Source organism: Elephantulus edwardii, unplaced genomic scaffold (assembly GCF_000299155.1).
Source record: "Elephantulus edwardii isolate Elephantulus edwardi_28Jun2011 unplaced genomic scaffold, EleEdw1.0 scaffold00008, whole genome shotgun sequence".
NCBI lineage: Eukaryota > Metazoa > Chordata > Mammalia > Macroscelidea > Macroscelididae > Elephantulus > Elephantulus edwardii.
This window is the reverse complement of record NW_006399758.1, coordinates 14,051,540-14,065,345: the sequence shown is the minus strand read 5'-3', so window position 1 is coordinate 14,065,345 and position 13,806 is coordinate 14,051,540. Positions and strand designations below refer to the sequence as shown.

Sequence of the window (13,806 nt, the reverse complement as noted above, 5' to 3'; positions counted from 1 at the left end):
GCTATTTCACCCCATTCCCTAACTAACCAGCAATCAAAAAGCCTGCAAGACAAGCCCTTCTCGGGATTTAGTCTTCAAGAACAAATTCCTAAGTCTGCCTTCCACCTTGCACATGAATTTTCAGGATAAAAATATCTCCCACCCACTTAAACAAAATAAACAAAAGCTTCGGTGAAGTGATGAGGAATTGGCAGCGCGCGGCCCTGGGAGGTCCTGCCTAGCCTCACGCCGCCTCAAGCCACGCGTCCCGGGATCACAGACCACGCGACAGTTGGCCCCACGCGCCCTCTCCGCCCCGCACCTGCAGACAGTGCCCTCCAGTCACCGCCCACACGGCGTCACGTGACAGCAGGCCCCACGCGCCCCCTCCGCCCCGCGCCTGCAGATAGTGCCCTCCCGTCACCGCCCACGCGGCGTCACGTGACGGCTGCTCCTATCCCCGCCCCCGCGTGCCTGCAGCCTATGCTCTCTCGTCACCGCCCATGAGGTGTCACGTGACAGCTCCTACTATCCCCGCCCTCGCGTGCCTGCAGCCAATGCTCTCTCGTCACCGCCCACGAGGTGTCACGTGACGGCTGGCACCACCCACCCGTGCCGGCGGGACCCATTTTTATTCCCATGGGTTTCGTTTCAGTCTGTCAGCGGGCGTCTCAGACGGCGATGGCTACCTCTCTGCAGCGCATCGAACGGCTCTCCAGTCGGGTGGTGCGCGTGCTGGGCTGTAACCCGGGTTTCATGACCCTGCAGGGTACCAACACCTACCTGGTGGGGACCGGCCCCAGGTAAAGTCCCACCCACCCCGGGTGCGCGGGGCGGGGATTGCGAAGATTGTGCGCCCCAGACCCGGGGAAGCGTGACCACCTGCTCTGGCCCGGGCATCCCCTACTGGGGCCACGCAGAGACCCTCACATTCTGGCGCTCCCTTAAAACGGGACTACCCTGGGTAGTGATCTCTTTCACTTTTTAAGAAATGGCAGCCTACCTACCCTTTAGCAGGGACTCGATTCCGATTCATATCAACCCTATAAAAGAGTGGAGCTGCTCTGTAAGGTTTCCAAAGTTTTAAAGGGTGGCAGACGAGTCCGGGCTGGCGGGTTCGGACAGCGGACCTTAAGATTCATCACTTAGCTGTTGCGCCACACCGGGCTCCTGCACATTGCTAATGAGGGCAAAATAAAGCAAACTGAAGAGGACTAAAACGACTGCATCATTTCCTGTTCCTAAAACCGTATTTATTCTGCTCAGTGAGTGCAAGTGTGGGCGCCCATAAACTGTTGTAGAAGACAGGTTCTCCTGGTGTTGGCATCCAAAAGAGGGTTTGCTTTACTCAGGTCATGGGTGAGTGGTGTCTTGCCCAGAGTAAAACTTCACAGGATTAATTGTGCTGTGGCAATTTTCTTAACTCAGCAGCAGAGGGCAGGATTTTCTTAAAGCTGGCTTGAATTTGTCCTTCACCCTACTAAGTTTGAGTTTTGTTAGTATGTGTGGAATTCGGGTATTCTGTGCTTAACCTTTAGTGTGATTCAGCTCAACTCAACACATTGCTTTTCAGTCAGAATCAGCTCGCAGCTGACCTTCCAGCCGGTTTACAGAGGCTATAAATCATTCCAGAGAATAGTCCTAATCCTATGTCAGAGTAGCTAGTGGATTTGAACTGCTTACATTTGGATTAGCAGCACAAGCCTTACCCACCAGACCACCAGAATTCCCTTTAGAATGTGTGTATGTAAAAATAAATAGATACAACACATACTATATATCCACAAAACTCAAATTCGTTGCCATTAACTGAAACCAGCTCATAGCTGACTCTCAAGTGGGTTTTTCAGGCTGTAAATAGCCTGGAAGCATATTGCCTCTGTTTCTACTCCCAGTAGGGTAGTACCCCCAGCAGGGACTACTGGTGGATTTAAATAGCCTGGGAGGTGCCACCTTTAGGTTGCTATGAAGTCACCAGACCTAACTGTTAGATACTCTCACAGCTGACCCTCCAACAGGTTTCCCTGAAACACTAATTCCCACAGAAGGTGATGACTGCTCTTTCCTCCCTCAGAGCAGACAGTAAGTTAGATCCGCCTGCGTTTGTCTTTTGGCAGTGTAACTCCTTACCCACAAGACCACCAGAGATCCTTCTTAACTGACTGTTGTTGTTGTTGGGCACTGGCAAGTCAAGTACAACTTTTAGACGCTATGAAAAACAGACCCGAAGCCTACCCTATCCTATGCCATCTTTATCAGCTCTGACACACTTAAGCCTATTGCAGTAGTCACTGTGTCAATCTTTTTTTATTGTCTTCTATTTCACTGACCCTCCATCTTTCCAAGCTTGATGTTCCTTCCCAAGGAATAGACTTTCCTAGCAACATGTCCAAAATAGGAGAAATGGATCTCTGCCATCTTTGCCTCTAAGGAGTACTCAGGCTGCAACTAAGACATACCTGTTTGTTCTTTTAGCAGACCGTGGTATACTCAGTACTCTTCTCCAACACCACAGCTCAAAGACATTGATTCTTCTGTCATCCTTATTCATTGTTCAGCTCTCAGCAGCACACAGTGATTGAAAAGACTGCAATCTGAATCAGGCACACTTTAGTCTTCAAGATGACATCTTTGCCCTTAATTATTTTGGATAGGTTCCTCACAACAGACTTTCCCAATGTAATATGTCTTCTAATCTCCTGATCTGAATCAGGCACACTTATGACATCTTTGCCCTTAATTATTTTGGATAGGTTCCTCACAACAGATTTTCCCAATGTAATATGTCTTCTAATCTCCTGACTGCTGGTGCCAAGGGTGTTGATTAGAGATCCAAGAATGATTAAATCATACGCTTTCTCAATCCATCAAGATGTTATCTGTGAGGACCTTTGTTTTTTCTTCTTGAGGTGTGATCCATACCAGAGGCTTCAGTTCTTGATCTTCTAGAGCAAGTATTTTTTTTCCTACTCACTTTGAACAAATATGGTTATATTATCTCAGTAATGCAGATTATTGATGAGTCTTTTTCTGATTCTGATTCCACATTCCTCTTAATAAAATCCAGCTTCACCAATTATTTGCCAAGCATACAGATTGAATAGATGTGGAGAAAGGATATATCTATGACGTATACCCTCCCCTTGAACTCAAAGCCTAGATTGTAGTTGTTGTGTGCCTTCAAGTCAGAACCAACTCATATCTGACCCTCCAGCAGATTTTCAGAGGCATTAATTTTGGGATTGCAGCACAGCTTCTTACCCACCAGGCCACCAGAGCTCCCTCCCCTAGACAGTTTAAAAAAAAAAAAACAACCCAGGTCATTCATTCTGACTCATGACAACCCTCATGTGCTATTGAGTGCAACTGCTCTATAGAATTTTCTTGCCTGTAGTTTTTATGAAAGCAGATCACCAGGCTTTTCTTCCACGGTGCTGCTGAATGTGTTTGCATCAACCTTTAAGTTAGTTAGTATACGAAAGCAAAACATTTGTGCCACCCACAGGACCCTAGCTTATATGGTGCAAAATAAAAATAACATTTGCTCTAAAGCATAGAATTTAATTGTAAAGTTAAGTTACAGTTAGTAAATCCTGTTGATTGCTACATACATTTTAAGTATGTTGTTCAGCACCTTAAGTTGAAACATACTCATAGCTGACCCTCCAGAGGCTTTTCAGAGGCAATAAATTATGCAGGAGGAGATTGCCCATCTTTCTCCTGCAGCATAGCTGGTGGATTCCAACCTCATACCTTTGGGTTGGCATCATAACTTCTTACCACTGCCGTGTTTGTTTCTAGTATTTGCCTTATTTCTGGTAAATCCAAATCTTAGTAACAACAGGTTGAGAAGCACTGCCCATCAGGTATGCAAACAGTTATGTCCAGAGTAATTAATTCAAGGAGGTGGAGCATTTGACTGCAGAGTAATTAAGTCATGACCCAAAAAGTACAAGAACTTCAAGTATTGTATCTAGGAGAATAGAGAATTTGGGGGGGGAAAATGCTTTTGGGGACCTTCTGCACCCTACTCTCCCTTAAATAAACCACATGCATTCTCTTTTCACTGTGTCATCTTGAGCTAATTCCAAGACCAAAATCAAAAGTGAAAATTGCATTTCATCAAAATTACTTTTAAAAATCTCTTAGTTGAACATCCTTGGAAATCACTGAACTGTCTCAAGTTCAAATTGGCATGCTTTTCTTCTAACATTTAAACAGATTCCTGGTTCTGTTTGAAATCCAGACAAAGAAATTGACTTTTATTTAGGCTCTGTGTTGTATGAGAAATACTTAATTCCGTAAACACAAGAATGACACCCAGCATGGCAAAGTGCTTGTGCAGACATAAAAGACAAACTGAAGGGAGACCAGATTCGTGGTCACTTGTCTTGCCCTTCTTTTTCTGGCTCTGTAGAGCTGAGTTAGAATACAGTAATGTGTAGATGATGCCTAATTCAAACTTTGTTGTTAAGTTGGATCTAACTCATAGCTGACTTCACAGAACATACCAGAAATTACAACACCCGCCACCATCGAATTGATCCCAACTCATAGCCACCCTGTGGTTGGGTGCCGTCAACTCAGCTACAATTCAGCAACCTTATGCACATCAGATCTTAACCATGTCCTGTCCTGCACCATCCTCGTGTTTTCTAATAGGCTCTGAGCCCTATGTTATAGTCACTGTCAGTCTGTCTTGTTGAGGGTCTTCACCTCTTTCTCTGATGCTCTACCTTTCTAACATCTGACAACATGCCCAAAGTAGGTGAGTGACCCTGGAGGACAGGGAAGCAAGCTGCCTCATCTTTTTCCCGAACAGATTTGCTAGCATATTTGAATCACCAGCTTTGGCTCCTAACCCACAGCACCACTAGGCTTTACCGCTTCCATATCACTAAACCCAATGGTTTTGGTTTTTTGTGTTTTTTGTTTTGTTTTGTTTTTTAATTTTTTTTTTTTTGGTTAACAAATAATCCTTTATTGAAATGTTTTCATCTGTAGTTCCTTAGCTAGCTGGGCATTCCACAGCACCACTGTTGATGTCTTCTGTGATGTCATGAGGGTGACGGCCATCAACATTGCAGCCCACAGATTGGGCAGTTCCCAGGATCTCTTTAATAGTTCCAGAGAGTTCTCTGGCTAAAGACCGGTACCGCATCTGCCGGGCAATGCCAACAATCTCATCAAAAGTGATATTTCCACTGTGCTTAACTGCAGAAAAAGAACAAAAGTGTCAAAACCCAAGTTCAGAGCAGCACAGATAACGATGTCATCTTTCTAGGTTGTTCCCATGCTTTCGGCACAGAGTCATCCACATTAAGAACAACCCTGTTTCCTAAGCTGGGGTTCACTATCAGCATGTGTTTTTTTTTTTTAATTTCTCTCCTAAACTTCAACATTTCACCTTGTTCCTCACTTCCTCCTTAACTTGGTTAGAGTTATCTTGACCGATCTGAATTTGAGTCATCCAGCACTCAATCCTTATATCCTGTCGTGCTATATTTTCTACCTGAATAGTAGCTGTCTACTGCCTTGAGTTCGTTCATCTGTTATTTATTCATTGATAACTCCTGTATCTCACTTGAGTTTTCAATTCAGATAACTAAATGCTTATTTAAATTTTTACTTGAAAGAGAAAAAAAAATCTCTTCTTCTATGACTTACAGCCGCTTTTAGCTCATTGTTTTTTAACATGCACTCATGCTTTCCTGCTAACCTCAGTCCTCCTGCAGTCCATATTTTGGTAAACAGAGAAGTCAGTACATAAGATCAAGGGAAATGCCTCCCTGAACTTTTCTGCTTCCTATCACACATCCAGGCAATTAAAAGATCTCCACATCCACAGCTGTCACCCAATTCAAACCAGTTCAGATATTGCTGAGGTGTTTATTGTAGCCTCATTCTTGGTTTCTCTACATGCTTCACCTCACACTCTTTGGGCATGTTGTTAGGAAGGACCAGTCCTTGTAGAAGGATATCATGTTGGGAAAGGTGGGGAGGGTCACCAAAAGAGAGGAAGACCCTCAACAATATAGAGCAACACAGTGACTGTGACAGATGCTGAGGATGGCACAGGAAAGGGCAAGGTTTAGAGTCACTGTTTATAGGATTGCTGTGGAGTGTACCTAACACCAAAACCATCCAGTTCTGTCCGTTGAAATCCACTGTGCACTGTGTTGCCATAATAACTCTTTTAAAACTGAAATTTGGAAGGCCTCAGATCATCTGGCCTAAAGCTGCCAGACCAGCCTCAGCTCAAGCTTCTTCCTCCACAGAAGCTATACTACCACCTAGTGCTGAAGGAAGACCTGAACTCTAACATCTCTTCATTTTCACCTGCAGCACAGCACCAGTATTCTAAAGGACAGTTTTCTTTTCTAGTTACTGAGTTTCACCAAATCTTTGGAGCAACACTTCATTTCCAGTCATAATTTTTTATCTATGTGTTATGATGCCTTTGAAAACAAAGAAAATGCAATTTAAATTATGTTTTTAATTTTTCAATACAGAATTCCTCTGGAAGGAATAGAAGGAGAAAGATTAATAAAAATTGAAAAGTCTTCATCTATGAAAGATTCTTCTCAAAGTCCAAGACACCTCAAAAGTAGCCCGAATGTTAAAGGGCAGCAAAAGTAGTTAAAAGCATCAAATTACCCAAAATAAGTGGAAGCAGATAAAATCTAGGGAATATCAAAATCACACACTCCTGTATAATTTTAATTTCATAAATAACTGCACAGTACCAAGCATGACACGTTTATGGCAGATAGGAAGGTGACTATAAATTTCTTTGGTCACATAAGCCATGCCTTGCTCAGCTTTGAATATCACAATATACTTAGCACAGCATCTTGTAAATACTATTTATTAGCATTTGAACTCAATTTTGTTCACAAATATTTACTAAGTGCCTGTTACAAACTAGCAGTGTTCTAAATACTAGGGACGCAGCAACAAACATAATCCATTAATTGAAAACTCACAGTATGTCAGACTTAATTTTCTTCCCTGTTTTTTTTGTGTGTGTGTGTGTGTGGTTTTTCCTTTCTTTTATCCTCTTCCTTTTTTTTTAATTTTTATTTTATTATTTTTGTGTGTGTGTCAAATCGGATCTGACAGGTACAGAAGGATATTGTCCCTCCTTCCTGGCAGAGCATTTGGTGGATTTGAACCGTGCACCTCTGGGCTTGCAGTGCAGATTCTTGCCACTAGGGCACCAGAGCTCCCCTTATCCTTTTCCTTTATCAGAAGTTCTTAACCTGGAGTCTGTGAGGCCACCAGAACCTCCCCCTTCCCCTGATAAAAGGTCAGCAAAAAGCCTCCACAGATGTAATTCAGGAAATTTGTAGCCTCAGCTGGGGGGAATTGACATCTTTAGTAACATCAAAATTAACATTGATTCAGTTGTGAAGATAGGAAAGCCACAATAATAAATAACACTACATGTATTGTCATAAGACTTTATAGTCATGACAGATAGACCACTCATCCCTTTTGAAAAATTGTTGATTAAAAGACTTGGTGTTGATCTGGTTATGTAGTTTGGTGAGGAAGCCCATATAATGCTTTGTCACAAAAATTTATCTTGATAATTATATTTTAGTATAATTGTTTTGTTATCCTGTACATTTTATTTTGTGAGTTCAAAACATTCTGAAGGACATCAGTAGGCTTCCGAACACCCTCAAATGATCCCACAACATCAAAAAAGGTCATCAGACCTGTTGAAGTATTCTTCAGAGTAAAAAAAAAAAATGGATTGACGTGAGAGCACCTGGATTCAAATATGGCTAAGTAGATGTAGTGACATTAGACAAGTTATTTGTCAAGGCCTCAGTTTTCTCATCTGTAACATGAAACTGAATCCTTAATACTGCTTTGGGGGTTAAATAAGGTAACAAAAAGAAAATCCTGCTCTTTTATTCATTCATCCAACAAATACTTGAGTGTCCACAACTTGCCAGTGTATAGGTTTCAACAATAGACAAGTAACAAAGTTCTTCTCATGGGTCTCAAATCTTCAGAAGGATGGAGGGAGTAAAACAGAGGTAAGAAAAATTAATTTATGATGCATAATAGGATGATGGATGTAGTAGAGAAGCGACAAGGGAAGGAGGACTAAGAATGCCATCAAAATTCATCCTAACCCAAACCAAATGTCTCAAAGCTGCTTCAGGGTTTACAGTCTTAGTTAAATGGAAAACCAGCTGTCTCACCTAGAAATTTCTCTTGAGTTAGCTGACTCTAAATCCAGTGTGTGTAAAAAAAGAAAATTATTTGTGTTATTTTCTAAATGTTCTGTCATCTCCTCCTTACATTTCCACTGCCAGCATATAATACTCTTCATGAACTAGTATAGCTACCACATCTCCCAGACAATGAAGACTTCACTTCTAAAGCAGAACAGATAGAGAGACCAGAGGGTCACTAGGGCACACCTTCTTGTCCTGTGAGAGGATATTTTTATTTTCTTCTTGTTAAGTCTCAGAGAATAGGGTTAGCGCAACACACCATCCCCTATAAAAGAAGATGGAAAGAAAATACTGAATCAATGTATTGAAAGGAATTGGCAGACACAGAAGAATTTCATGAAACAACATATGAGCAAGCGCCTATGGTGATGAAAGAAGTTCAGGCTGCTTTGAAGGAAATGGCATAAAATAAGGCCCCAGAAAGAGATGGTATACCAATTGACATATTTCAGCTAACAGATGCTGTCCTGGACACACCAAGTTGTGCCACGAAATCTGGAGAACAACCACTTGGTCAACTGATAGGAAGCAATCTATATTTGTTCCCATCCCAAAGAAAGGTGACCCAACAGAGTGTGGAAACTATAGAACAATCTCAATGATTTCACATGCAAGCAAGATTCTACTGAAGATTATCCAAAAATGACTGGAACAGCATATCAGCAGAGAACTACCAGAAGTCCAGGCTGGGTTTAAAAGATATTGTAGCTGATCTTAGATGGATCTTAGCTGAAAGCAGGGAATACCAGAGGAATGTCTATCTGTGTTTCAATGACTATGCAAAGGCCTTTGACTGTGTGGATCATAACAAACTGGGGCTGACTCTGAGAAGAATGGAAATCCCAGAACACTTGATCGTTCTAATGTGAAACCTATATTTGGACCAGGAGGCAGTCGTCAGAACTGAGCAAGGGAACACTTCATGGTTCAAAATTGGGACGGGTGTACGCCAGGGATGCGTCCTATCACCATACTTTTTCAACCTGTATGCAGAACAGATTATCCAGAAAGGCTGGGCTCTATGAGGAGAAATGTGGGGTCAGGATTGGTGGATGATTTAACAATCTGTGTTATGCAGATGACACAACCCTGCTTGCTGAAACTGAGGAGGACCTGAAGCACCTGCTGTAGAGGATCAAGGACTGCAGCCTCCAATATGGATTGAGCCTCAATGTCAAGAAGACAAAGATTCTCACCACTGGACCAATTGGCAGCATCAGGATATATGGTGAAAAGACTGAGATTGTTCACAGCTTTAGTTTGCTTGGCTCCACAGTCAACACTCTTGGCACCAGTAGCCAGGAAATTAAATGGTGCATTACCATGGGAAAGTCTGCTGTTAGGGACCTCTCCAAAGTACTGAAGAGCAATGGTGTCTCTCTGGAGACTAAGGTGCATCTGATACAGGCCATGGTCTTTGCAATCACTTGTTATGCATCAGAGAGTTGGACAATGACCAAGGAGGATAGAAGGAGAATTGATGCCTTTGAGCTGTGGTGCTGGAAAAGAGTATTGAGAGTACCATGGACTTCTAGGAAAACAAACAGATTCATCCTGGAAAGGGTTAAACCGGGTGGCCTCTTGGAGGCAAGGATTCTGAGGCTCCGGCTCCGTCTAACATACTTTGGACATGTTGTGAGGAGAGACCGGTCCTTGGAGAAGGACATCATGCTTAGGAGGGTGGAGGGACAGTGCAGGAGGGGAAGGCCCTCTATGAGGTGGATTGATTCAGCGACTGGGATAATCGGGATGGGAGTGTCAGAGACAGTGCGATTGGCACAGGACAGAGCAGAGTTTAGGGCTGTTGTACATAGGGTCGCTATGAGTTTCAAGCGACTCGATGGCATATAACAAGAAACAACACACTGGTGGCCTAGTGACAAGAAGCTGTGCTACCATCCTGAAGGCATGCAGTTCGAATCCACCAGCTGTTCCAATGGAGAAGGATGGGTAGTCTCATCCTGTATAATTAACTGCCTCTGAAAACCCACCAGAGGGTCAGCTATGGTTGGGTTCCAAACTGATGGTATACAACAATAGTGGCTATTGCCCACCACCAGATTTAGTGACTAAGGTTACCAAATTCAGATGTTTCCTTGGAAACAAAGGTGAGGAAGCTTCATCTCACATACTTTGTGAGTGTTGCTTAGAGCTCGTAGTCCTTTGAAGGAGAGAAAGACCCTCAACCAAGTAGATTGACACAGCAACTACAGCAGTAAGCTTGAGTGTGTCAGAGATTGTGAAGTTGGCACAGGGTAGGACAGAATTTAGATCTGTTGTTTATAGGGTTGCTATGAGTCATACTTAATGGCGCCCAACAATAAGAAGTGGCTTATTGGTAAGGAGATGTTTTGCCAACCCAAGGCTAGATGGTTTGAATCTAACAGCTGCTCCACAGGAGAAAGATGGGTAATCTCCCATGTGATTTACAGCTTCTGAAAACTTGATAGGTCAGCTCTGAGTCGGTTCTGACTAGACAGCACACAACAACATAGTCTATTTAAAATAGCCATCTGATTACTTACATTAACTTTGTTTCAGTGTTATACAAAATTATTTCTATCCATTTGTGGCCTCAAGAAAAATGTAAGAAAGGTTATTGTTGTCTTGTTTACAAGACAGTAAGAAATAAAGATTAAGACAGCAGGTAATCTGTAAAAAGGTATTGATGGATAAATTATTTCATTCAGACTTTTCATCAAGACTAATCTTCTCTCAGCCAACCTGAAATTGTGAGATGTTACTGTGAAACAGTATGAATTAAGATATTTGTGAACCAGATCCTCAGCTGAAAATATCACTCATTTCTTTTGTTTAGAAAAACATCAAAAAAAGATTATCTTATGAATCGTGAGAAGGACCAAACCAAACTACTCTTTACTATCAAACTCCTTACCAAACTCTTTACTATCTCATTAGGTGACATTTTGACATTTAACAATTAGAGTAAAAATTTACCTGTTTTGCACAGTAATAAATGTGTCAAAGCATAAGACAGTAACGCTGCCCGAGTTCGTTGGGCTTGGTTGGGCCATAATTCTCCGTGGTTTGGCAATTACAAGACAGTGTAATTTGACAAATATGTGATGTTGTCTTCTATTTTCACATACCACCAGTTTTCACATAACAGCCTGATCTTTGGATCATAACCATGTTAGTAAGTGAGAAGTAGGTATGTAAGGAAATTTTTGAAACACAGATAAAAATATACGGAGCTGAATAATTACCAAGGATGGCAGAAGAAGAACTGATGCCTTTGAGTTGTGGTGCTGGAGAAGAGTGAACATGCCCTGGACTGCCAAGAGAACTAACAGGTTTGTCCGTAAGAGGGTGAAATCAAACAGCTCCTTAGAGGAAAGGATTTGAAGGCTCCCTCACATGCTTTGGGCACAAAGCCAGAAGGCACCAGTCTTTGGAGAAGGATATCATGCTTGGAAAGGTCAAGGGAGAGCAGAGGAGAGGAAGACCCTGAATGAGATGGATTGAGAAAGTAGAACAGTGAGGTAGGCATTTCAGAGACAGATTGGTTCAGGATAAAGCAGTATTCAGAGCTATTGTGCACAGAGTCACCATGAGTAGCAATCAGCGTGACAGCACTTAACAATATTGTTGCCTAAGAAAGAAAGTATCCCAAATATTTCCTCTGTGGAAATGCATTTGGATGGAAAACCAATTTGCTTTATAAACATTCACTCAAATTGCAAGTAAAATATGTTTAAAAAATACATACTTTCTTAATGTAAAATATCTGTATGAGTAATAAGCTAGTATTAACCTTGTGTTTTAACTGGTTGTTTATCTTGCATTTAATTCTCAGGAGAGTGCTCATTGACACTGGAGAACCTGCAATTCCAGAATATATCAGTTGTTTGAAGCAGGCTCTGATGGAATTTAACACCACAATCCAGGAAATCATTGTGACTCACTGGCACTTGGATCATTCTGGAGGTGTAGTGGACATTTGCAAAAGCATTAATAATGGTAAGCAAAAGAATACAGTAAATTCATTGAAGAAACCTATGTGTTTAGGACAATTACTTTTGGTTATATAGCGAAATAAGGTGGTAAGCCATTTACCAATAGTTTATACTTTTGTTGTTGGTAATATACCGTCGAGTCAGAACCAGCTCACAGCCAACCCTCCAGTGTGTTTTTAGTGGCAGTAACTTTATGGAGGAGATTGCTCATCTTTGTCCCATGAAGCATCTGGTAGGTTTAAACCCTCAAGTCATGGCAGCCCCATGGATTTTTAAGCCTGTGACCTTTCTGATTCTGATTCCCAGACCTGTTTTCTGAGACACTTCTAGGTAGGGTTGAACTGCTAACCTTTCAGCTAATAAGCAGATGCCATTTTTGCCAGTCAGGGCTTCCACCATATATTTAAATATGTTTTTAGAACGTAATGTGACTGTTAAATGTGGTTCCAAATTTAATCATAGAAAGAAAGAAAAATACCTATTTTCTATTTCAAATTTCCACCCTCTCTTATTTTCTTTCTTTTTTCAGGGATAAAAGTCAGTTTTAATTTCATCTGTCTGATAATTACTACTTAAATACCAGGCACTCTGCAAAATGCAATACTCAGGTTATTTTGAGACATGCTGTTATAGTCCATTTTAAACAGATGGTCTCCAGTCTTCATAAGATATACCAGCAGAATACCATTGTTTCAATAAATATCTATCCCTGACACCAGTTCAGTACTGACACTTTACCCTCCCTTCCTATTCCCTCATTTGACTCATTCATTCATATCACAGACATCCATATGACTTCTACATGCATGCACTATATAGCATTGAACAAAACAGATACAGAGCCAACTTTCACGGAGCTTTCATTCTAGTTGTGATTGCTAAGTACTTTCGAGTCAGAACTGACCTATAGCTGACCCTCCAGCAAGTTTTCTTGTGGAGCAGCTTGTGGATGCAAACCACATGCCTTCCTTTTGCAGTACTGGAATCGACTCATAGCGGATCCTCCCTCAGATTTTCAGAGGCGATTAATTACATGGAAGAAGGGAAACTGGTGGATTCAAAGCACATACCTTTGGGATTACAGCGCAGCAGCTTCCGATGATTAAGCCACCAGAGCTCTCTTCATGTGGTTGTTATTGTGTGTCATCAAGTCTGAACTGACCTGTAGCTGACCCTCCAGTGGGTTTTCAGAGGGAGGAAATTACACAGAGCACCTGGCAGATTGGAACTACATACTCTTGGGATTGCAGTACCACGTCTTACCACTAAACTAGTAGGTGTTATGAAAAATACAAAGCTTCATAAAGAGAAAGGCTTGAAATAATAAAGTAGGTGATCCAGTGGCTGTTAGATCTGGGGTGGACAGGGGGAAAAAGCTGAGATATTTAAGTAAATAAGAGGAGAGCATTATAGGAGTAGAGTTGCTGACTGGCAGCATGCTGGTATACGTAAGGCATAAACAGAAAGTCAAGAACAGTTTGTACAATACAAATACCAATCCCAATACAAATACCAACCCCATTCTTCAACGAGATGGAAAAGGCAATCTCCAATTTCGTATGGAATGGAAAAAAGCCCCGAATAAGCAAAGCACT

At 41.8% G+C, this 13,806-nt stretch overlaps 1 protein-coding gene across 1 annotated transcript in view; it reads left to right on the top strand.

Annotated features, from left to right (window-relative positions):
• The first annotated feature begins 643 nt into the window (after positions 1-643).
• The window catches only part of LACTB2 (lactamase, beta 2), a 56,289-nt gene continuing 43,126 nt past the window's right edge, over positions 644-13,806 (top strand). Inside the window, exons 1-2 of the mRNA XM_006880452.1 lie at positions 644-782; positions 12,052-12,215. Of these exons, the coding sequence (XP_006880514.1) occupies positions 661-782; positions 12,052-12,215 (286 nt within the window). The 5' untranslated portion in view covers positions 644-660. The remainder of the gene's footprint in view (positions 783-12,051; positions 12,216-13,806) is intronic.